At 49.0% G+C, this 26,304-nt stretch overlaps 1 protein-coding gene across 1 annotated transcript in view; it reads right to left on the reverse strand.

The window, feature by feature from the left end:
• CYP39A1 (cytochrome P450 family 39 subfamily A member 1) overlaps nt 1-26,304 on the reverse strand; it is a 747,125-nt gene that overhangs the window by 266,382 nt on the left and 454,439 nt on the right. Inside the window, exon 7 of the mRNA XM_069605805.1 lies at nt 25,295-25,385. Within this exon, the coding sequence (XP_069461906.1) occupies nt 25,295-25,385 (91 nt within the window). The remainder of the gene's footprint in view (nt 1-25,294; nt 25,386-26,304) is intronic.

Genomic DNA, 26,304 nt, shown 5'->3' on the forward strand with positions numbered 1-26,304 from the left:
AGCAGTATTTGCGCTGTTCTGTACGCCATATGATTTTCTAATTTGGCTCTGGCCTTTTTAAGGTCTCGCCAAGCTCTGGGTGTCTGACAGATCTTATGGAGCTTTTCAGCATTTCCTACCTCTTCTTCCAGTGTACGCGTTATGAGGGCTTTCCCCCTGTAGTATTGCGTTGCTTGTGCTATAAATTCCCCTCTAATAACTGCTTTTCCCGCGTCCCACACCACCCTTCAGTCCACCTCCCCATTGTCATTTTCCAGGAAATAATTTGTTATGACTTCTTCCATGTGTGCCCTTAGCGCTATATCCCTCAGAATTGTTTCATTTAGCCTCCATTGTGGACGGGGCCTATTCATCGTCCTCTGCAATTCTATGCAGGTCACCACTGGGGCATGATCTGAGAGACATTGGACCCCAATTTCTATTTTCTTGACATAGGGGATTAAAGTGGAGGACACCAAGATCATGTCAATTCTAGAGTACCCCCTATGTACCGCTGAATAATGTGTGCATTCCCGGCTTTCTGGGTGGAAAAACCGCCACGTTTCTATCACCTCCAGATCTCTGAAGAGTTTTCCCAAGGCCTGTCTATTTCGCTGGTCTGCAGCCGTCGGGGGGAGTGTTTTATCCATTTATGGGTCCATCACACAGTTAAAGTCTCCTCCTATTATCACTCTGCCCTCACACCATCCCACCACCCTCTGGAGTAGTTTGGGAATATACTGGTCCTGTTTTTCATTGGGGACGTATACTGCTAGTATTGAATACATTTGGCCATTGACTGTGCCCTTCACACCCAGGTATCTGCCTTCCGGATCCTTCATTATGTGTCGTTTTTGGAAGCCTAAGTCCCTTCTACACAGGATTGCCACCACTTTTGTTTTAGACTGACTTGAGGCAAAAAACTGAAGAGGGTATGTTCTACTACGTATCCTTTTCTCATCTCGCCGGAGCAAGTGTGTCTCCTGTAGGATCGCTATTTTCGTTTGCATGGCTTCCAGCCTGCCTCGGATCGAACGTCTTTTAGCAGGGGAGTTTAGTTCCTGGACATTAATCGAGACTATGTTCACTTCTTCCATTGCTCCCTAAGTGAAGAGTCTCTGCATATTGGACCCCACATCCCGCTACAGAACTTTTCTCTGAATGTTTTCCTTCTGTTATAACACAGTTGTGGAGGTGGCTCAACTTTATTCATGGTTTTTTGGTACCTTGCGTCCCGATCCGTCATTCCTTTCCCCTCCCCTTCCCACCCCCTACCCTTTCCCCCCATCCTGGGAGTGTATGAGGCCCGGGCCCCTAATGGGTCCCCCCGCTAGACAGGCGGGTGTGAGGCCTCTAGATTCCCCCCAGTTCACAATAGTCAGGAGTTGTTTTACCTGACCCTGCTTCCAAGATTAGTGACCTCCTACCTCCGTGCAGGCGCTTCAGAGCAGTTTTGCGGTCTTCTCACATTTAGGTAGCACTTCGCTCAGCGTCCGTCTGCTAGGCCGTGTTCGGAGCCGATGGGCCACTCCGTTCACAGACCTGAGTCGGGTGGGAGCTGCCGGTTCTTCCTGTCCTCCACGTCTCTGCCTTCTTCCTGTTGACCATTCCCATGGTCTGCTGGGCTGGCCAGTCCTGGTAGGCCGCAAGCGCGTGGGTGCCTCCGGCTGCTTGTCCTCCAAGTGCAGCAGAGCTAGACCTTCCGCACAGTTCCCAATTCTCCTCTGCTTTCCTTCCCATGTAAATGACAGGCCAAACGGGTGCGCCCATCTATATCTGATTTGATGTGCTCGAAGGGCTTTCGTGAAAGGTTGCATTAGCTTTCTTTTATGAAGAGTGATCGAGGTCTTGGTATAGCTGTATGCGGGACCCATTAATCGTAAGGTCCCCGTTTGTCCTCACCACACGTAGCACCTCCTCCTTTAGACCATACGATGTCATCGCTATTAGGACATCTGTGGGTCGCGACCCTGGTTCATTGCGTATTGGGCCCACGCGATGTATTCTGTCGAAGCCGATTGTTTCAGGCTGGGCATCTGCTAGTAGGCTGCAAAAGCAGAGTTGCATCGTGTCTCTTAAGTCCTTATCCTGTACTGATTCCGCCAGGCCCTTGACCCTAATATTGGATATTCTCGAGCGGTTTTCCAGATCCTCCGCCTGGCGCTCCAAATTGTTTGGCTCGGTCGCCAACTGATCTATTAGCAAGCTGTTTTGATTAGTCTCCTACGTGATGTTCGAGAGGCCACTTTCCACTATGTCCACTCTTTCCCCTATCTTCGCCATTTCTTTATTTTCAGGTCCTCCCTTAGCTGTTCCATCTGAGTATGGAAGTATGGAGGTCATTTTGGAAGGCTTTTGTCACAGTTCAACAGTTGTACCTTTTAAACAGTTCAACAGTTCGTCTTTGTGGGTTGCCATTATGCTGGTTGGGCGGTCCTTTGCTTCAATGGACAACCCTGGTGGAGGAGATGGCGAGTCTGCCTATGTTTGGGACGTTTGTCGCCAGCACTTCTTTATCTGTCCCTCCTGGGGTCTCGCCGGGGTCCGTGCTCTTGATGGGCCCGTTTTGGGTTTGGTGCCTGGCATCTGAATCAATCGGACTACTATCGGCTGGTAGTATGTCTGAAGCAGTATGTATGTTGCTGTTGTAACCGTAGCCTTTTCCGGTTTCAATTGTCTGTCGCGGGTCTTGGGTCTGGATCACCACTCAGGGGGAGCTCTTCACTCCTCAAGCGCGCATGAGAGGCGGGGTCTCCTGTACTTCTCTAGGTTGAAAGTGGGTGTCCGGCGGCTGGGCTGATGGTGTAGCACAGTCTTGGGGGAGCCCTTAAGCAATCCAAGCGCACCCTGCCATGTGGCCCACAACACCACTCCTGGCCCAAACTTGCCGCGTTGTTACCTGAGTGGGGGGGAGGGGAGGTGGGGGCCCCGCGCCGCTACTCCCCTCGGTATGCGAGCGGGTCCCGCACCCAGGCCAGTCTCCCCACAGAGCCCAAGCACAACTTGGCTTCCCGGAATGCGGCAGGGCCGGTGCCCCCGCAACTGTGCTGCTTGAGTTGGCCCAAATCCAGCCTCCTATGCCTCGCCGCTCCTCCAGGTAAGTGACCGGGTCTCCCGGCTGGGACTCAGGAGTTCCCCTACGACCTGGGGGGGCCCCGGGTTACCACAGCCGGGGATCTGCCCGACCACAGACCGCTGAACGCACCCGGCGGCAGTTCCTCGCTCTTCTGTGGGGGGGTTCCCGACCCCCGCAACAATCCGCCTTCCCCCTCCTCCGCTGCTCAGCGCCTCAACACACAGGGCCCTCCTTCGGCGCCCGCCGCTTCCTCATCCATCCGCTCTGCAGCCTCTCCCCCGGGCACTCACCCCGCTTGTCATTGCCGCTGGAACCCTGGCAGCGGGAGCCGCCGGCACCTCGCGGGCTCTTCCGCACTGCCGAAGTACGCCGCTGGACGGGGGGGAGAGTCCCCGTCGCCGAGCGTGAGCAGTTACCGGCTGTTGCTGCTCCAGGCCCCCTCGCCTCCTCCTGAGGCCTCCAGCGGGGTATGCCTTTCCCCACCACAGGGTGCGTGCCCGAACGCCACGGGCTCCGCCACCCGCACCGGAGCCCTACCTCTGACCCGCGCTGCACGGACATACAATCCTAGTCCTGTTGTGCTTTCCAGCCATACATTTTAGCTTGTCTGGAGGCTTTCATACGCCGCAATGTTCTCCTTTTTTGCTTGCCTGCACGGAGGACTCGAGGAGTAGGTCCTCACAGTCTGGCGGCCATCTTGGAATCCCGCAAACAATCTTTTTTGCACTGCAAAATGATTGGGTGCAGTCTGATCTTCTGACATTTTTACTAAACAGCCGGTAATGTCATGGTGAGGCTTTAAATACTTTTTGCTTGCAAAGTATTGTGGGTATTCAAATATCCCAGTGGGTGTTTTACTGCTACCTAATTTTCTACAGAGCTGTGTCAACAAGTGTTGGCGACCAGCACAGGAGCCAAGTTTAGAGAGAGAGCCACAGAAGAACACTCCTTGGGCGTAAAGAACAAATCAGCAATTATCAAAAACCAAGTGAAATGTTTCAGAAGTAAATTACAATGGTGAGAAAGTGTTTGTTTACTACAGAATAGGAAAAATGCACCTACTGTTTCTTTCTAAACTGAGCTGCTGAGGGCTTTTCAATATAATCCTATGTTTTCTGTTTAGTGCCTCGAGCATCCCCATATATTTTGTTTAACTGATAACAGTGAATTGCAAAGGAGGAGCCCTTTGATACAGGAGAAGGCATTTCATCTGTTGTACCTCTGAGCACTGCTGCTTTTAACTTAAAAGGCCATTCATTCAATGTGATTTTCTTCAAAGGAACTCCCATAAGAAACTTCTGTTAGGCTCTTGTTGAATTTCATCTAGCTGGCTCCTGAATTACTTCATTAAAGAGGCGCATAAACTCTTATTGGCAGATTTTCTGGCACACTTCTTTTAGTTGCCATGTTCCATCTGGCAAACAATGTATCATGCCTGCATTTCTTGGCAGCCACATCCGGTAAGATAGGCAATATTTGTTTTTTGCACACATTAATGTTTTTTTCCAATGGCATAAAGCATGCTCTGCATTTTCTCTGAGCACTGTCAACAAATGAATAGCCACAACTAAACCTATTGTTTATTCTGAGAATACAATGCTTTTTGTTTAGCATACATGTGTTTTTCTATGCATAGGAGTACTTTTGCTAGGTACTGTGGCAGATCCTGAAGGACTAGTGGGTGAGCGCTCTTTGTAATCACATTTTAAACACGATTGTCTTTGGCCTATATCTTTGGAAGAAGAGCTGTGAGATGCACTTTTTTTTTTTACACAAGAGTTGCAGTGGTTACGGAAGGAGAAATTCCTCTTGAAACTGATGATAGCTCACTAACCACACATGCTCACAAAGTGGCTTACCTCGTTAGTTGTGCAGAAGGAAAATAATGCGCACATGAAAGCAAAGCATTTGTATATTAGAGGGAACATGGACACCACACCATGCAAACCCAGCCGCCTGCTTTCAGGAAACAACTGAAATTATATATATAAGTTGTATCCAGTGTTTTAAGTGGGAATGCGAAATGGTGTGCCGGGCTCCAAGAATAGGGTGTGGCCAAAGTGCTGGGCATGCCTCAAAGAATAAATACATCATGAAATTCCAAACATATTTTGATATTCACTCAGCAGTGTCTCCGATGTCTTTTTTGCAGACTGTCTGCATTGTCTAAATGCACCACTGTGGCACGGTTTGTAAGTAAATTGCTGCCTACAAATAAAACACCCTCACTCAGTATATTACAAACATTTCAAACAGTGAGTAAATGACCCGCATTCTCCGAATAAATCAACAAGAAAGAGGTAAGAGTCAGCACCAATGTGGATTGCAGCCTGCTTTGCATAACATCAGAGCACACAACGCTTATGTACCTCCTTAGACGGCCTTAGCTTGGGTGTGAGGCATGTGGAACGGAGTGAACGGAGAACTTCCCTATAACCATGAAATTCATCGTTTGTAAATAGCTCGCTTTGCTGGTCAGTCCAGTTTTCCAGCGTGTGTCTCCCTAAGCTTGCTTGTCTCGGACCCGGACTCGCCCACAGCCCTGGATGCCTGTCACTTAAAGCCCAGGTCACGTCCTCAGATGGCACTATGCTCGCTGCGCTCCAGCCTGCCCCACTTGTCACAGCCCCTGACTGCAAGTTCCTTTTTCACTTGCATTGCTAGGCCTGCCAAAGGAGACCCCTGCTCCCACTGTACTTCTCTCAAAGCGCTGGTGCACAGGGTGTTACAAAACAATTAAAATACAAAATAGTGAAAGGTGTTTAAACACTTACAGTAAATATTCTCCTGTTAACTGAATAAGAGAAACAATTTGTTCAAATGTAACTTTTATAACCATGTTTTTCAACGTTTAGGGTGTAAAATTGCGCTGATTAAAGAGGAACGATTAATGGCTCTGTCTGCTCTAGTAAACATTTTTGCTGCGCATTTTAAGAATCAAAAACACAAAGCCCAGAAGAGGGCGGCATTGGACAAAATATGACATTTGAAAGTGCCCTGTGAACAGGTCAAGATATTGTGGTAGCTTTTTTGTCACACGTCACCTAAATATACACGGTGTAAAAAAGTGAGGAAAATATGTTTTAACTGTAGGACAGAAATGTGTTTGTAATGTATATCTATTTGCATCTAATTATTCATGCGCATTAAGATACATGTTTACATCATCAGATGAGGCAGTAATACTAATAGTTCCAGCCCTAAGTGCATTCTACTGGCCTAAACATATACATGTAATTGTGCGCCAAAAGCATGGGGACAGGCACACATATGTCTTCTATTTTTCGTGGGAGAATCTTCACTCCCTAGGAGTATCTACCTAGGAGTATCTACCTATTTTCATGGAGTAAAAGTAACTACATGGCTGGTTACTGCATCAATCGTTAGTGGAGTAACGCAGACGGCCAGACCCTCCACAGGACAGTCTTTCTAAAAATCCCAAGCCCTCCGCAGGAATGAAAAAAAAAGTGGATCTTGCCCTTGTATACACAGAACCACGCAGGAAATACCATACATGACTTTCAGGCCACTCTCACAGAGTTTCAGCTAGACCAAGATAAGGGGGGGGGAGCTTGAAGAGCCAAGATGGAATCCGGATACTCAGAACGCTTTTCATCCTCGCCCTGTAGTTCCTGACTACGTGAGCCTTGCGGAGAATCAGGCAGCGATCGTGATAGTTCAAGAGCCATACAATAACCGGGCGAGGTGGCTGGCTGGGCCTGAGAGCCGGCGCCATAGACCGATAAGCCTTTTCCACAGGAAACTGGGATGAAATGGCGGATCATCTAAGATTTTCTTGAGCTATTCAACAGAGGTGTCCATGTTGGATACTAATGCCAATTCAGGCAAGCCAATAATCTGAATATTATTACGGTGCACGCGAGCCTCTTCCTATTCACTCTTTGCCTCAACACTCTTAATCTCACTGGACAACTTCCAAAAACCATTACACATCGATTCTGTTTTTAGCCTTGGGTACTCGGCCACATCGTCGATACTTGAATGAAGTATCTCGACCTTAAAGGCCAGGTTGGATGTTGAGCTCAATGCAGTCAAACCCATTTTTCATCTGGCAAGGATGGCTGCAGAGTCAATGGGGGGGCTTGGGTATTTCTGTGCCAGGAGTTCCAGGGGTGTTAAGTGCCTGTTCAGAAGGCCACTGCTTTGCAAAATCGAATTGGTCTGTTTCTTGTGCCCATTAGTCATCTGGGATCAGTGCTGGTCATTGGGATCCGAGATCCACCAGATCTGAAGCTGGATCTCGGGATATGCCCAGAGCTACCCCAAACACCAAACCCAGGCTCTGCAGCTAGGTTACTTGCAGCGAGGAAGAAACCCTCCCGTCACTAGTTTAAGTTGCTTTGCTCACTAGTTTAAGTTGCTTTGCTGCCGGGCACACGAAGGTGGGGGCTGGGCTGCTTGGAGCACGCGAAGGTGGGGGCTGGGCTGCTCGGAGCACGCGAAGGTGGGGCGTGGGGATTGGGGGCTGGGCTGCTCGGAGCACACGATGGTGGGGGCTGGGCGGCACAGAGCAGATCTAATCTGCCCTGTGCGAGTACCCTGCATACCGAGCAGATTACTCCTTGTGCACAGTGCTCGCACAGGGCGAGACTTGGTTATGTAGCCTAAAAGCTTCTGTACTGCGCCCATCAAGTTCATTGCAACAGTGCCTTAGGGCTCTGATGCTTGTCCTTATTGTGGCGTACTTAATTTGCCCTCTCCACAGCTCAAGAGCGTGCTCTGTGGGATGAAGGTCAAAAGGGAGAAGAAAGGTCTAGCGGTATTGGTGTGTGGTGGCCTGACAAATGACAGGACACTGTTGAGGTTTAGCAGGGTGTTTATTTAGACACCTCAAGTGAAGAAACCAATGGGGATATATTAAGTCCAGGGCAGGGCTGTATGAGTACTCACAGTTGGAGCTGTCTAGTTCATGCAGTTAACTTCACTGCAAGGTGTGTGTCTTGGCACTGACACACCTTGTTGGGGGTTGGTCGGGACCCCCCAGCGCCTCCCGTAAGCCCCCAACCCCGAAGGACTCAGCCAGAGACGTCCTCTCGGTTCGGGCTTCCCGGTCGCTCTGTCGCAGCCGGGAACGCCCCGTTTATTTATGTTGCACGCGGCGGCGTGCAACGTCACGCCGCCGCGTGCGCGCCCAGTCATCGGGCAGCGCCACACTCCTCCTTTTTCCAGGAGAACAATAACAATACTAACCCTAGACACTGCAAACCAAACCAAACTGAGTCCTTAACACTTTACGAAAACCCCACGTTCAAAACACCCCTTTATTGGCATCAACCCGGTTCTTCTTACTTAACAGTCCTCATCCTCAGGACAAACAGCCAGGTGACCCAGCACGTAATCGCTGAGGTGAGCAGGTTTCCCTCGTCCAGCCCTCTGCGGGTACCTCCTGCTCACCTCCGGCACGGGTGATCTGTCCAGGAGCATACCCCGGGCCGGGGACTCAGGCAGACAGGGTGTTTCCCTTTCGTCCTCAGGGATCTCTCCTGGGTCTGGATCAGGAGGTGGATCAGTTCTTGGATCCCGCAGTTTCTTGAAGAAACTCACATTGCGAGTTACCGCCGACCGTCCGTCCGATGCAGTCACCATGGATCCCCGGACCGCGACGACATCCAGCGGTTCCGGTTCATAGGGTAGGGAGAGCTTCCCATGGGGATGCCTATTCCGAATGAGGACCTCATCGCCAGGCTCCAGCCGCTGCGGGCGAAGCCCTCTCCGAGCGTTCTCTTGCTCGATCCTCAGCCGCCGGTCCATCTCGACCTGTTGGTCATTGATCACCCCAGGTTCTTTCTCTCCTACCTCCGGTAGCAAACCCCGAGGACACCGCTTGAAAAATGCCTCAGCCGGGGCCACTCCAGTGGATGCATGTGGCGTGGTGCGGTACACCCTCAGAAACTGGTACAGGGCTCTCTGGAGGGACTGCCGCTGCCCCTGAGCAATTCTAAAGGTCTTATTTAGAGTCCTCATGAGCCGTTCGCTTTGCCATTGGCCCGGGGCCAGAGGGGCATGATTTTCCTGTGCACCACCCCATAGCTCTCCATCAGCTCCGAGAAGCGTTCGCTCTGGAATGGCGCCCCGATGTCCGAGCACAGAGTGCGTGGGAAACCATGGGCCGCAAACACCTTTTCCACGGCCACCACGATGTGCTCAAACGCCACAGAGTCCACAAACTCCACCTCGGGGTATCTAGAGTACTCGTCAACCAGAACTAGGAAATGGGTGCCCATGGTGGTGGATCCAAAGTCCGCATGAACGATTTCCCAAGGGCGCGTCCCCCTCGGCATTGTCTCTATTGCAGGTTCCTGCTGCAGGGGAGATGCCGCCTGGCACCAGACACAGGCCGCCACAAAGTCATCCACCTTCAGTTCTAGCTCGGGGAACCACACCTTCAGCCGTAGGCGTGCCTTGGTCATGGTGGCACCCTGATGACCCCGGTGAGCCAAATCTATCACCTCGTCCACCTTCGACTGGGGCATGACAATCCGATCTCCGCGGAGCAGAAGGCCAGATGTCGAGAACAATAACTCCTCCCGGACTTTCCATAGTTGCTCAAGTCCGGTCCTGGCATCCTGGGTGCGCCCCGCCAGAGCCTCCAGCACCGACTTCCAGGAGACCTGTTGCATCGAGTGTCTTAGGATCTGGAAGCACTCATCTTGCGCTGCAGCTGCCTCCAGCTCCTGGAGAGGCATAGCGTTTGGCGTGGCTGCCTCCACCACCACCCGGATGTGCTCTTCTGCTTCTTCTGCACAGACGTCCCGGACTTCGCCTGCGTAAGCCCCAGGGTGTCTGGAGAGATAGTCTGCAGCGTTGCTCGCCCCTGACCGGTATACCAAGGTGACTCCATACTCCAAAAGGGCGAGCATCCACCACTCAATGCGTGCTGGTGGCTTGGATGACGACCCTGCTAGGATGGGAAGCAACAGCTTGTGGTCTGTCACCACCGTCACCGGGCGTCCAAGGACATAGAGCCGGAAGTGCCGGCATCCCCACAGTACTGCCGGTGCCTCACGCTCGATCTGTGAGTATCGCTGCTCTGCATCGGACAGGGCCTTGCTGGCATATGCCACCAGGCGGACGCCCCCACCACTGTCAATTTGTGCTAGCACAGCGCCCAGGCCGAATGGGCTGGCGTCGACGATGATCTCCGAAGGCAGCGCAGGATCAAAGAAGGACATGGTGTCTTCAGCCGCCAGGGCACCCTTTATGTTATCAAAAGCCGCCTGTTCTAGTGGGCCCCAGTTCCAGATGACATCCTTCCTGGTCAGTGCCCTCAGCGGTTCCGATCTGGAGGCCAGATTTTTAATGAACCGTCCACAGTATGTGACCATGCCTAGGAAGCTTCGCACCTCGGATACGGACTCCGGAGGCTGCGCCTTCTTTATGTCCTGCACCTTCCGGGGATCAGGAGACACCCCCCCTTCGTTGAATATAAAACCAAAGAATTCTATCGATGGTCGGAGAAATTCACACTTCTCTTTGTGGAGGGTGAGTCCCAAGGACTGCAGTCTTCCGAACGTCTTCGCCAACCGCCTCAGATGGTCTACCTCCGTTCTGGCAAACACCAGGATGTCATCGCTTATGTTCAAAATGCCCTGTAGATCAGCCAGGGCGCCCCGAATAATGTTCTGGAACACCTCCGCCGCCGAGGACACACCAAAGCTTAGTCTCTTGTAGCGGTATAGCCCTCGGTGTGTCGTGAAGGTGGTAATGTACCTCGACTCGGGGTGGAGGACAACCTGGTGATAGCCCGCTCGAAGGTCCAGTTTCGAAAAGAAACGAGCGCCCTGTACCTCCGCAATGATGTCATCAATCGTCGGGTGAGGTGCCTCTCTCTCTTAATGACCTTGTTCGGGAGCCTCATGTCGACGCAGATCCTCACAGCATCGGGTTGTTTAGGCTTCCGTGCCACCACTATTGGGGAAACCCAGGGTGTCAGGCCTTCCACCTTTTCTATAATGTCAAGATTGACCAAATTGTCCAGTTCCTTGTTGACAAGTTCAGTGAGGTGGAATGGCAGCCTTTGATGTTTCAGGGCAATGGGCTGCATCGACTCATCAATGTGTAACCTCACTGGGTCACCGGCCATCTGCCCGATCCCCTTGAACAGCGCAGCATACTTTTTGAGCAAGTCATTAATGTCCTCCAAGTAGACAGAGTATGCAAAGCTGAAGATGCCGAGGGCCTCTGCTGCAGCACAACTGAGCAGCGTGTTGGTGCTCACTGGTGTCAAATAGAATCGTGCTGTGATTTGGGAGCCCTCATGTTCTACTTTTGCCACAAACACACCGTCCAGAGGGATGGGGTCAACACCACCGAAGGCAAAAATGCGGGCCTTGGGAGCAGCCAGTTTGGGGGGCTGGTTCATGGCATCATAGTGTCCACGGGCCATTACATTCACCAACTCCCCAGTGTCCACAAGGACGGGGACTGGAAATCAGTTCACCTCAACCACGCACCTTGGCTGTCTCCTGTTCTTACTTCTCAGGATCCCCACACTCGAGACTGAAGAAGAGGAGGAAGAGAACGTCTTCTTTGTCTCCTCCACCTGGGCATCCTCCTCAGTCTGATCCACCTGAGCGACGTTGGATGGTCGACCCTGGCAAATGAGACTGGACCGTCCCGGGCCCCTCGCTACCAATACTGGTATTGCGGCTTTGCATACCCTCGAGAAATGATCCGGCATCCCACACCGTCCACAGGTCTTTCCAGCCGCAGGGCACTCAGCAGAGTGGGGCAGATCATGCCCACATTTTTGGCAGATTTCTCCTGCCCTACCGGCTGGATCCCAGGGACTGCCGCCAGGTCTTCGGGTGCCCCTGCCACCTCTCCACATCGCACATACCTCTTCGGTCTTGATGGGGCGGGACCCGGCCTCCATTCTCGCAGCCCTCGCCTCCGACACCTCATGGCACCTCCCCAGTTCAAGGATGCGCTGAAGTGTAATTCCAGGCTCCCTTAGCACCTGGCGCCTTAATTTGCCTGACGAGCAAGCTTGGATCAGCATCGTCCTGATCATGTCCTCCGCATCACCCCAAGCGCAGGCCAGCGAGAGACGCCTTAGGCGCCCATAGAAAGTGTTCAGAGTCTCATCGTCTTTCTGTTTGGCCGAGAGCATGACAAAACGCTCATAATCCGCATTGGCGAGAGGCAGGAAGTAGGCCTGCAGAGCGGCCTTCGCCTGATCATAGGATCCATCCCCTGGAGGGAGCGATTCAAAAGTCTCTTGGACAGATGGACCTGCCAAGTACAGCATGGTTGCCAGCCGGGTATCATCATCTACCACGTGGGCAGCCCGAAAGTACATGTCCAGGCGGTCCACCCACCTCCTCCATCTGGGCCCTAAGATAGAAGGTGGGCCCGATACATCAAACTCCGGGATGGGCTGCAGAGCCGCCTGTGCACGTACCTGAGCCATAACGGGGAGGATCTGTTGAACAACGGGTGCTGCCGCAGGCTGCGCTGGATGTAGAGGACCTTGAGGTCCTGCCTGACCACCTGGAGGCTGCTGTGCCGGCTGCACTTGAGGTGCTGCTGGCGCACGTGGAGGCCGCTGCACCGCCACTCCGTCCTGGTCCTCAGTATCACTCATTCGTTCGAGCGCACAGGCACCCCGAAGCGTGAAGGACAGGGGCCGCAACTCAAACACCAAGTCCAAATGCCTCCAGCCAGCACCATTGAAGAAAAACAGCTGCTGCACCACACCTCTGTGATGATGAAGAGGATGAAGATCAGTGGGGCCACCAGTCTGATGATGAAGAAGATGAAGAGAAGCCTCAGCTTCCAGCTGTTCCAAAAATTAGGACAAGAAAGAAATATGGGCTATGCAGGCCCACCCATTGTAGCCCTCCCTCTTGCTTGCACTCGACGTAGGAGACCCATGAAAATGCAAAAACCCCAACTGGGCAGAGTCACATGCAGGTATCACTGCCTGCTAGCAGGATTTCCAAAAATTTGGCCTGGATGCACTTCTCAGCTCAAACCGGAGCTCGGAGAAGTTTCACGGCCTGATTCACAAAATGGCCACCAGCCGCCTGGGTAACGCAAGGCCTGCGGGCCGGAGCGAAGTCTCAAGGCGACCTCACTGCAAACACACAAAAATTGCCGGTCAAGTCACCGCCGGGCCCAGGCATTGTTTCCCCCACTCGCTGCCACTGTTGGGGGTTGGTCGGGACCCCCCAGCGCCTCCCGTAAGCCCCCAACCCTGAAGGACTCAGCCAGAGACGTCCTCTCGGTTCGGGCTTCCCGGTCGCTCTGTCGCGGCCGGGAACGCCCCGTTTATTTATGTTGCACGCGGAAGCGTGCAACGTCACGCCGCCGCGTGCGCGCCCATTCATCGGGCAGCGCCACACACCTCAACAACCAGAGCACCCAGGAGGCTTCCCTCAGCATTGGTATTACGCTCTGGCTGTCTGGGGCCTCTATATGCAGGCCCTGGAATGGTGTGTATGCCACAGGCAGGAGGAGCACCGGGGCTGACTTGCTGCTTCAGCCTCCCGCCGAGTTCTCTCTTCCACTGTCTTTTGCGCGCTTCGCGCTCCAAATCCTACGAGATCACAGGGACGCGATCTCGCGAGGCGGTGTCCCCCACATGGTGCAAAGAAACTGAAGCACAATTGCCACCTTTGTGTCTGTGAATAATTCAAGGGATTATATAAACAGCTGCTAGTGCTAACCTATATATGAAAAAACTTTCACCTTTACCAACACAGTTCAAAGGGAATTCATAATGTGTGCCACTGCCTTTCATGGGAGTGTTAGGGAAAAGAGGGCTATTTTTATGAAGCAGTTACCAGTTTAATGGTATCCACTACAGAATAATTGATAATTGATATCAAATTTTGGGTGCACCAGGACGTGGTTTAAAGTGGAATTGATAGTTTGAAAAATAAGCTGCATGAAAGAAATTGCGCTGTTTTAAAATATTATTTTGGACATTTCCTTTAATCGGAGGACACCTGCCAGCTCTGCCCCTTCTAAACCCCGCCGCCTCGGACAACGCCCACCCCCAATACTCCGCCCCCACCCTCGGGCCTTGTGGGATCCCCCACCAGATTTTTTCCATTTCCACACTGTCTGGGATAATTACAAAAGCAGGAGGGGAGAAAGGGCAATGGGCACAGAGAAGATGCACAGAGGCAAACGCATCAGGTCGATATAAAATGTCAGATGAGACCCTGGCAAGGAAAGAAGGGAGGAGAGATCGGTGAGTTACTCAAAAAGTGGCGAGAAGTGCACTGTGGACCCAACAGAGATCACTGCACAGTTAAGAGTGTCTTAAAGTTGTCTAATTGGTCGATCGAGAAGACTACCTAGGTCAGAGGGCTACTTTGAGCACCAAGAACCTGTCACGCTGTGCTAACCCGAGTACGGCTTCAGCTCTGACTCAGGCAGGAGCAAGATCTTTCTGTCCACCACAGATAAAGGAGGCTAGCAGAAAGAGAGAGTCAGAAGTACTCAGGGAAGCAAGGTCCAGGCAATCAGGCAGGCCAGCAGTTCCACAAAACATCCAGGGAAAGTTTGGAAAGCCACTGCTGGCACAAGTCCAAGCCAGGAAATCCAACAAGGAAGGGTAAATCCGTTGTTCAGTTCAGTAAGTACAGAGTTATCATGCCAAGGGTAATCCAAAAGAAGTCCAAAGTCCAATCCGTGTGCAGAGAGGAGAGGTCCAAGGAAATAAAACAAAAGGAGAATCCAAAAGGCAGTTTTAGTGGTATGCAGGTCCATGCAGCCAGAAGACGAAGAAAAATGGAACGCCACTCACGCCCTGTGAACATTTGAGAAGCGTGGCAGCGTTCTGAGCACCATTAAATGCAGGGCGCTGCCGGCTCCATGACAGGGTGGGATGACATGAACGGGCGTGTTAGTATGCAATCATGTGCAGGACCCTGGGAAATGAAGTGTGGGGCCTGGCAGACCAGTACAGTAGTACAGGCACCACAGAACGTGCCATTGCCTCTGTATGGGCAGCAATGAGCGGCGCTGACGTCTGACAGAACCATGCCTGCACAACACAAACACCAGGCATTAGGGATGAGATGTACTCAACTGCAAGTTAACCTCAACCAGAGAGCCCCAGGGTTTCCAATTGTGACTCACACTCTGTATTCAAGGATTCCGCATTGCGGCAAATGACCTAAACAAGTGAGTGTGAGGGCAGTATTGTGGTACTTGCTGCACATCGAACACACAAACCACCTCAAAGATAGGTTGAGAGAGTGGCCCCCAGCAGGGCCTCAGGGTTGCAGGACTAGGTCGCATTGGTGGAGCAGCAGCCCCTAGCTCAAATGCAGTGCATGTTCACTATTCAGGGACAGCTGTGGGCAGTGAGTGAGGGGAGCCCTCCATAAGACCCAGGGCTGATACCAGCTCAGGCCCTACTTTCCTGACAGCAGGACCATTCAGGCATCCAGCCTTAGTGGGAGAAGAAGATCACTGCCACACAGCTGGGGCCTGGAGAATCAGGAGCAGGCCCTAAAATGGTGTTCTAGAGCCGACAGGAGGCAAAAAGGGAACCAGGCCAGTAGCAATGAGCAGGGCAACCTGCATGGGTGCAGGCAATGCAGCAATAGGTCACCAAGTCTCATCGGCACCCCATCAGTGGTTGGAGAACAGTGCTGCACTACCCATGAATCAATACATTGCCAGGAGAAGGCACACTGCACACCAAACTGGCCAGCTATGGCTGCAGGTTAGCAGATCTCGCCTACAGAGTGATGCGAGAGCATACAGTGAATCTGGAAATGCGCTAGGGTTTCCGCAACAACTAAGTGAACACTACTGCAGTGTAGAGAAGGAGAACATAGAACAGCCGGTGGCAGTCAGCACCCCTATTGCGCTAGCTTGATTCACAGCCATCGTAGATGCTGGCCTCTTGGACAACCTGGCTTGGAGCATCAGTGTGACGCTCGGGTGCAAATGGGTTTCACCAAGAATTCCTCAAGAGCATCTCAGAGATACCCCAGGAAGCTCTAGAATCACTGTAGTGTTAGGATTATGAATTAGGTATGAAGTAGCAGGAGCATATCAGAGATGTTCTGAGAATTATCCTCTTACACAAGGCAGGTAAACCCCCGGAAGAGCATCATACAGACCCATTTCTCTACTGAATCTTGACAATAAAATACTGGCCAAAATACTCACAAACAGCTTACTACCGCTGATGCCGGGCCTCGTGCTCGCAGATCAGGCTGGATTTGTGCCCGGACGCTGCACGACGTTCGGCATCAGGAGGCTTTTCGGAGTTCTCGAGGCCCTCGACCCCACCAGCCAGGCTGTGGCAGTACTACTCGATGCCGAGAAGGCCTTCGACTCCGTGGATTGGCCCTTCCTATTCGCTGTACTCACACAGATGGGCCTGGGGTCCCGCTTCATCAAACTCGTCTCCCTACTATATAACGACCCCCAGGCTACAGTTTTGGTGGGATCAGCAAGATCTTCTCCCATCAAGCTACAGCGAGGCACTAGGCAGGGGTGTCCACTTTCAGCGTTAAATTCGCATTAATAATGGAACCTCTAGCGTCGAACCTTCGAACCATGCAACTCCACAGGGGTCTCACCATTGGCCCACACAGGTTGATTATATCGTTATACGCAGATGATGTGGCGTTATTTGTACAGGATCCCGTAGAAAATCTTAATCCAATCATGAGGGAAGTAATTAAATTCGGTGCAATATCAGGATTAATAATTAATCATACAAAATCGATTATATTCCCACTCACCCCAGGTACCAAACCGTTCACCGATGACTACGATTTTGTATGGGAGACCTCAAGGGTACGCTACCTTGGGATACAAATGTCACTGAAGTACCACAACGTATTTCAAGACAACTACGAGACCGTAGCAAAAACACTACAGGAAAAAGTGAACTGGTGGAAATCCCTCCCACTAACCCTGTGGGGGAGAGCCTCACTGGTAAAAATGGTTATACTCCCTAAATTAATATATCTATTCTCCAACATCCACATTTTAGTCCCACAATCCTTTTTGAAGAAAATCAAAAGCCTTGTTTTTGACCTCCTATGGGCGGGCAAACCAGCCAGGGTCACCCACTCGATGCTATTACTTCCAGTATCTAGCGGCGGACTAGCCCTCCCTGACCTAGAAAGATACTTCTGGCGATCCACGCGCAATTCCTGAGTTTTTGGTATGCCACGCACCATATTAGACCACACGTGCAGATAGAACGGGCATTAGCGACCCTCAATTTATTAAGGGCCATCAGGGCCAGCTCTCAGTGTCTATCAATACGATGAATGTGGTCCTCGCTACATATGCGATATGGAAAAAACGTGCACAAAAATGCAAAGTACAAGTGAGATATTCTCCCCTTCTCCCAATCAAATTTATTCCAGGAATCCCCCTCACATCCGAAAGAGTCTTCCACCAATGGGTAGAAAAACTACAGATAAACTCGTTGGGGGACTTGTTCGACGAAGGCTCCTTTATCACACCACACCAGGCCACTGAAAGAGGAGGTAACACACCATTAGATAAGTTCATCTACTTTAGGACTAGATATACCCTACAGGCCCTATTCCCCACATTTCCGCAACAACCCCCAACATGGCAGTTGCTACACAATGTGATCCAGGCCCAGGGCGAAGGCAGACTGGTCTCACTACTCTATAAATCCTTTTTATCAGACACGGTATCCATCGATACTCGTACGAAAACTAGATGGGAGAGGTCCCTCCAGCTGACAATCCCAGAAGAGGAATGGATATACATACTGAAACAAACCCAAAAAATAGCCCTCAACACACGCTTCAAGCAAATACACTTTAATTACCTACACCAGACATACTTCACCCCTGCAAAAAAGAATAAACAACACCCAGACCAGCCAGCAAGATGCGAAAGATGCGGAAACCTATCGGCAGACTTCTTCCACCTTACTTGGGACTGCCCCAAACTCACCCCATTCTGGTCCCAGATCCTCCAGACCACATCAGCAATAATAGGAGAAGAAGTGCATCCATCCCAACGGCAGCACAGCTCGGGATGACGAAACAACTCTCATCCGGAATAAGGAAACTGGCAGGGGTACTGTTGACACTAGTTCGAAGGAGAGTTGCCATGTTATGGGGTAGAGGACCAGCCCCGTCAGTGGCAAACTGGCGCAAAGAAATCCTATACTGTCAGGACGTTGAATCAGAGTTTATCAGAACACTCCCCCAGCATGCACGCCCCACCCCCCGACATCTGGGGGCCACTGGTGTCCTTCTTAATCAATGGTAGACATGAAGGTGTGGGCCACTTCCACTGCCGATGAAATTCCTGCAGGGGTTCAAAATGGGCCATTTTTGTAAAGGAATCTCCCACACTAAGTATAGTATTGAACCTTTTCCTTTGTGGGAGGAAGATCTGTGACAAAGTCCATACTTATTGTATGCCATGGATGCAGTGGAACTGGTAATGGATTTAACAACCCAAAGGGACTTGTCTCAAGCTCTTGTACATCACAGTCTGCAACATACTCATGGACGTCTTTGGATTGCTTATGCCACCATGCATATCTGCTTACCAACGCCAAGGTTTTCCAATGGCCGTATTGTCCTGCAGTGGGCTGGCGTGACACCATTCCATTAGTTGTCGTTGTTGTTCCCAGGTGGGTACATATATATTGTTAATGTTGCATAAGGGTCCATCTATCTCATGGTGTTGTTCATCTTGGAGGAAGGAAAGAATCAGATCTGTGACGTAAGAAATTCTCTCCTGATCTAAGAAGACTGTTGTTGCATTGGATAAGGACGAAATCACTTTCTCTGGTAGGACAAAAGGCAATCCCATGTCTTCCTGTCCTTTTATGCTGTATCTTCTAGGCAATGAATCAGCTTTGGTGATATGGATTCCTGGTGTATAAGTGATTATGAAATCAAATCGACTTAAAAACGGAACCTATCAAGATTGACGTTGATTTGTGTTTGTTGTAGTCTTTAGAAATCCAAGATTTCTATGGTCTGCTAGTACTGTGAAAGGATGGTTAGCTTCCTCAAGGTAATGCCATCATTCCACTAAGGCTTCATTGATTGCTAGTAACTCCATCGAATATAGTGCAGTTACTTTCTGAAGGATTCCATTTCCTGGAAAGGAAGGCCACCGGATGGAGAACACCATCCTTCCGATCGGTCTGTGACAACACTGCCCACAAAACCACATTAACGCAGTAAGTCTCCACTACATACGGTAAAGCAGTGTCAGGCTATCGCAGAACAGGAGCTGTAGTGAAGGCTTTTTTTAACGCTTGAAATGCTGCTTCAGTTGGTGTTTCCCATCAGAAAGGAGTGTTTTTGCACAGTAAAGCTGTTAAGGGTTGAATCAATCGTAAATAATGTCTTATGAATCGCTGATAATAATTGCCAAACCACAGGAGTGTTTGTATTGCCGTAACATTGTCTGGCGCTGGCCATTTCTGTACAGCCTGTACCTTTCGGGGATCCATATCAATTCCCTTGGGGGATAGCATGTAATCCACAAAACACACTGTGTTCTCATGAAAAGAACATTTGGATATTTTGGTATAGAGCAGATGTTTCCGGAGTAGCTGCAGGACCTCTGGTACTTGCTCGTGATGTTTCTATGGGATGTCAGAGTATACCAAAATATCATCCAACTAGACCACTACATGACGGTCAAGGACTGGACGTAGAACATCATTGAGAAAATGTTGGAATGGCGCCGCAGCATTACAAAGTGCAAACGTTACTTGTAATGTCTTTCTTTAGTTTGAACGGCCATTTTCCACTCATCTCCTGGATGTATCCAGAACAGATTATAGGCCCCGTAAATCCAATGTAATGTACTTTTGGGCTCATTGGACTTGGTCAATTCGGGCCTGAATGAGTGGCAACTGATTTCTGTTTTTGATAGTAATCGTGTTCATTTGACAGTAATGCACACAATCCTTTTGCAGAATGGAAAAGATGGGAGCTCCAGTCGGTGAAGAGGACTGACAGATTAATCCTTTGGCTATGTTTTCCTTGATGTACACTTTGAGGATTGCGGTTTCGAGTGGAGTCAAAGCATATGTTTTGCATAGGGAATGTTGGTGTCTGGTATTAGGCCAATGCGGCAATCATAGGGTCTATGCTGGGGCAGAGTGTCCGCTTCTTTGGCATCAAAGACGTCCTGAAGTCCTGATACTCTTCAGGGTGGCCTTTTAGTTTTGCTGCAATTCATTTGATTGGCTGGACATGGTCGCTAGGAATTATAGATAGGGTAGACTTAGGCAGTAGGGATTCCAAATGCAAGATCGAGAACAATGGTTGGAATGAAAGCACACCACCCATTGAGTCCAATCTATGCATGGGTTATGTAACACTAGCAAGGTCCTCCCTAGTATGAGTTGCAAAACTGGAGCGTCTATTATGTCAAAAGCTAGTTTGTTCATGTTGATAGTTCCCACATGTCCTGTGAAATTTTCCGGTTTGGTGTGTTTTGGGGCCTGATGTAAGATCTGATCCGTCTTTGGAATGGATGGATTCAATGGTAGTTTTTTATGAGTGTCGGATATGGTGTTGTTTGGCAAATCCTGCATCCATAAAATTACCAGTGACCCCACCATCTAGTAACGCCCCCTTGTCTCTAGGACAGAGTCAGCATTGTGTAGGGGAGGCATGGTATCACAAGTATGACACTGACACAATGGATACAATTTGTAAAACCTTTATTAAAATTGTTGGGGCTGGAAAACCTCCTACTTTGCCCTATAACTAAGATGGGAGTAGTCTCGACCATCAAACGATAAACAAAACAGTCCTAGTGGAGTCCGTCAAATCAAAATGGCCTATGACAACAAAACCTAATACCTGCCCTATCTCTTGTACAAAAAAGTGTAAAAAAGGAGAAATGTATGCAAAGGAAAAATCAGTGTTCAAAAGAATAAATGTAGTTGAACCAGCTCTCCTCCCCAAGTTACACCTCACAGAGTAAGGCTGTCCCTGTAGGCAGGATTACACACTCCGGGTTGGTTTTCGACACAATGAGAAATTCCAAAACGTGGATCGAGGCCTGCCTGACCTTCCATGTTAAAGTCTCTTTTCCTGACTTCCAAATAATGTTTCAACAAAACGTTCACATAGGACCCCCTCTGTCGGGCTTGGACCTTTCACAACAAAGGTCACGTAGGTCCCTCTCTGATGGGCTCCGACCTCTCACAACAAAGTTCACGTAGGTCCCCCTCCGTCGGGCTCAGACATTTCACGATCAAGTTCAACAAAAACTTGCAAGGAGGCTCCCTTCCCCAAGCTTATTACACTTCGGGTATCCCTCTGTCGGGCTCGGACCCCTTTCGGATGTTGAAGGCTTTCGAATGTGTGTGGTTTTCTTTTCAGACCACCGCAGGATCACTTTGACTCAAAGTTCACAGTTTAACTTTCACTTTCCCCTTCTCTAAGGATTAAACTTGCTTACTTCACTTTTGCTGTTCATTAGCTTTACTACAATGTACTTTTCACAGAGATTATCAAGTGGGCTACTTCTTTTTGACAGACCACTCTGTTACTTAGTATCGCTGATCTCACAGCTGTCTTTACTTTAAAGTGCCCTTCTTCAAGTCTCATCCACTCGCGGGCAGCCTTCACTTGCGATATAATGTTGCTACTTCAAACTTTAACACACACCGGTCTCTCATGGCCCTTGCCAACTCACCGGTTATGTAAGTTTCTTTTGTGGTTGTACGACTTCCAATTCACAAGTCAAGGTTAGTACCACAGACTTGTCCTCACCTCCCCAACTGTGCTGTTCACCCGGGAGGGTCACAGGCGTCCTTGAAACACAATGGAGACTTCTGATGTGGGATCTGGCCTTCTCCATGTGTCTTTCACTGCCTGTCATAGCCAACAACCTCCAGTCGGGAACTCTTGGGGTTTTCAACCCGCTGCTCTCATTTATTGGTCCGTCACTCTGCTCCAGTCGGTGTGCCTTCATCCCAGAAGTTCTGCTTGTACTCGTGTTCCACCTTGCTCAGGGTGTGTCTCTAGGTTCTGTCTTTCATTTATGTGAGGAGAGCTAATTGGCATCAGGTGTATGCACTTAAAGTTAAGTGCCTGACTTTGCCTGTCCCGATTAGCGGGACATGCCCAGTACAATGTTTGAAAGTTAATGTTGTTACTCTCAGTCACCCTCTTCCTCGGCCCAGTGTTTGTGTAAAAAGGGGGGGTGAGTTGGGACCTAGAAGTATCCTAAAAAATAGGATGGGTAAGATAAACAAAAAAGGGGGAAATACCGCATCTCACCATCAGTGGCCTCACCCCCACTCCTCAAAGACCCCTCACCCAGTTGATCTTCCCGCACTGGTCCACCTCCAGGATCTGGATCCAAAGGTGATGGCCGTGCCCTGGCCACCTGAGAGAGAGATCCCCGGAGACTAGCGGGAGAAACACCCTCTGGTTTCTCACAATTGGTTAGAACGATTCCTAGATAAATGTGACTAAAAGCTGACATTGGTGGAAGGTTTAATGATCTTGAAAGAGGTGTAGTATGGGAATTTGGGTCTACCAGTCCACCCCTCTTTACTGAGGACCCTTGTCTTTTCCCTGTCTCTTGGGCAGTCTCTAGTAATATTCCCAGCAGTGCCACAGTAGTAGCATAGGGTTACTCTGTGATTTTCTCTTTCTTATTGGCTGGCAGGGTCCTGTAAACCCCTAATTGCATAGGTTCTGGGGGAGGAGTACTGGCATGACTATCAAGGGGACAGGGTGTTGGTGTTTTTCGCAGTTGAAAACAATGGTGCTCCCCTCTTCTTTCTCCTTATCTTTCTTGATTTGTAACGACAAATCAAAGAGCTCTGCAAGAGAAACAGGGGCAGGTTTCACTTGGGCCACTGCAACCTCAATCTCTTCTTTGAGTCCCCTACAGTACACTGTAGCTTGAACATTTTAAGCCCATGCGGGTTCGGCCAATAGATACTCAAACTGGGCTATGTATGAAACTAAATCTCTTCTGCTCTGTTTGATGTCTAAAAGCTCTTTCTTTATATCAATGGAAAGACTCCCAAGAGCATTTCATAATCCTCTCTTATTTGGTTGTGGTTATTGATCCAAGGTATTTATTTATTGGGTATTTATAATGCTCTAATAGAGCAAATGGTGTTCATTAATATAAAGGCCGCCTTTGTGTTTACAGTATGATACAGCTGAGGCCGATTCATGAAATGCAGCAGGCATTGTGTCATGAATTTGGAGAACTCCCCGGGAGTACCAGTGTATTTTACTGGCATCGGAGAAGACAGTTTTTGTACCCCCACCCCGGGTTCTCTCCAAGAATCGCTTGAATAGGGTTGACCGGCACCATGGTTGTACTGAAAAGTGGCTGGTTTAAGCCTTCTGGAGTTCATGGAACCTGGTATGCTAGTCAAACCGCTTCTGAACTCAAAGGAAGGAAAGGCTTCTCGCTCTGATTGAAGGGCAGTGATAGTAATCTGCAATTCTCCCACTCTCTGGGCTAAGCCTGTAATATCTGCCTGAAGGGATTTCAAGGAAGCAGTAATGTTTACTATCAATTTTTCCATTCTTCAGGGACCTGTTAGTGGTCATTTCAATCTGCTAGATCTGGCTAACGTCCTCGGTCAGTTGTCAATGTTCAGGTCTCTGAAGGATGAATACAGCAAGAACACCAAGGGGAAATCCGCACACTGCCCTGTAGTACACCACGGACAATGTATGGGTTCCCCCTGGTCCGTCTGCCGGAAGTGTAGGTCCTGGTGTTTGGTGTGAAGGGGTCAGGGAGTCATTGGCGAGGAAGGGAAGGAATCTCAGAGAGGAACAGGAATGATCAATGTAAGTACCTTGTAATATATTCAAACACAATCTGTTAGGCGGTGCAGAGCAAATACATGAAGTTCACCTGTTGGTGGCAGATCAGGTGTGTGAGGCAGAATCCCTTTCCTCCTTGAGAAACTATGGTTTGAAGTAAGCACAGGCACGTGGAATAAGAAACATGATAACATACAAAAGTAAACTAACCATGAAGGCATTCGCTTTCCTAACTTTCCCTAATCTGTGAATACCTAGATGGTCATACCCAGTTCTGAATTCGGCGATGTTAAAAGGCCAGAGAGCTAGGTCTCCGAAATTAAATATGCCCAATGTCCATGTGGTATCCGTTTGCACATGTTCTGCATTTACTGCACTTGTCTACATGTATGAATGCAATTTCCAATCTGCTATATTGTAACATCCGATGCATGAAAGGTTACTGCTTAAAAGTGCCTACAGGCCACCAAATGGGGTATTCAAAAGCCCCAACCTATCCTTATTTCACAATCACCACTGCCTATGTAAATAAATCCCATTTAGGCTCACTGGTTTGAAATGTGTTTTATGTGGATATCCTGGAAATATGGCATGGATGTGGCTGCTGAGGACCAGTCTTTAACCCTTGAACAACCTTCCTTACAAGTGAGTAGGGAATGACTGGGATTTGTGAAGATTCTTTCTTTGCTTCCCAGTTAAATTAAGTGTTCTTTAGGTAACCATCAGCCCTGATGCAGAGCGGGATTGTCCTTTAAACTTTAACTTGATCAAGTATGCCAGTGCATAAACCAGCCAAAAATTGCAACTAGGGCTACATGCAAATTCAAATCCTCTGTATAGTAATAATCATAATTAGTTATTTATTACGTGCTTAATACCAAAGAGGTTTCTAAGCGCAGACCCAGGATTTGAACCTGTGTTGCTTTGCGTCGTCTTGCTTCCAAGACGAGTGCGTTGCCACTGAGCTATAATACCCGTGTCCAAAAGAATTATACAAATTTGAAGATGAGTGTATGAAAACCAGTAAATATACTGATTAGGTATGGTGGGGGATAGTGACATTGCATATAGGTGTGCAAAAGAAAAGATTGGACCACACAAAGATGGCGAGAGATGAAGACAAAGAAAATACTCAGCCTTTTTATGATTAGTAATTGTATAGGCGCCTCTCTGGTTTTTCTATATGCAATCTTGCACTGTCCGTAGGTGTCCATGACTATATCAACATACTCAACTTGCATTAAGCAATTGTGGCTATAGTTGTTGCACCTCATGCCGACCACTGACCGTGTTTGCTAGAAAGAGACCCTTTGTTCTTGAAGGCCCTTTTCCCTTTGTATTATTAATGTACAGGAGTAGGAGTTGAGCCTTGTATGATCAATCACTTCATGGGCATCGTAATTATTGAGCTTTCTCAAAATGCAAGCGAGCAGAAAACATGCATGCACTTGTCATGTGTTACCTGTCTTGCCGAAAACCCCAAACAGTTCTTCCATGACCTTCTCATAGAGCGAAGCATCAGAAATGATAAAAGCCAGCGTCCAAAAGGTAATCTAAAAAACGTTATAAAGAAATAATTTTCTTTGAGAGAAATTGAAACTGCATTAAAAGTTTGACCAATATGGTTAACATTCTGAAATAATGCCTCTATACATATCCCTTTAAGAAAAAACTTCAGAAATTGACATAAATTACTGTACAAAATAACAACACTTTAATGACAAAACTCAGTGTATACATTGATTTCCAGGCAAGCTACCGAGTCCACTTCTACTAACAGGGATAACGCACGGGAACTGCTCCCCTTTTCCTTTCTACAAATTGCATTTTTGCAATTTCTAAAACCAGATCCAAGCCCGGCCTTGGGCCATGTCCTGGGCTGTTATCCTCAGGTAGGTGTGGCTTACCTGAGCAACTGCTTCAAGATGATCCTCCTATAAAGGACTCCCCTAACGTCCTGGACATTCCTGCGTATTGTACACACCATCATTGTGATACTCCAGGATACACATTGAAACAGAATCTTCCAGACTCACAAGTAATATCAAATTGAAACATTAACCGTTTTATGCGTGTGGCATTTCCATTTGCAGCGCAGTGACATTCTCAAGCCAATGCTGGCTGGACGTGGCCGTCTAAATCCGTTGCAGAAGTGAATCCTAGTCCAGGATGTGGGTGGTCACACCACAAGTGTTTCTTTTTTGTAACTACTTTTATTCGATTTTCCAACAAGAATTCAAAACATATAATATCAACTTAATAAACATAACCCATCAGAATTCAAACAGCAAGTAAAACAAAACCTTCCCCCTAGTTAAACAATCCACCATAAAAACCAAACCCAAATTCTAGGAAGAAAGGGAAGAGAAGGGATAAGAGGAAGAGGAAGAAAGAACAAAACAAAAACATTTTTAAATAAGGAAGGTAGATGGGAAGTTCTTTGTGGGAATATCAAAAGGATGTCATTCAATA

This window comes from Ambystoma mexicanum, chromosome 4p (genome assembly GCF_040938575.1).
Source record: "Ambystoma mexicanum isolate Mex_15411 chromosome 4p, UKY_AmexF1_1, whole genome shotgun sequence".
In the NCBI taxonomy this organism is placed as follows: domain Eukaryota; kingdom Metazoa; phylum Chordata; class Amphibia; order Caudata; family Ambystomatidae; genus Ambystoma; species Ambystoma mexicanum.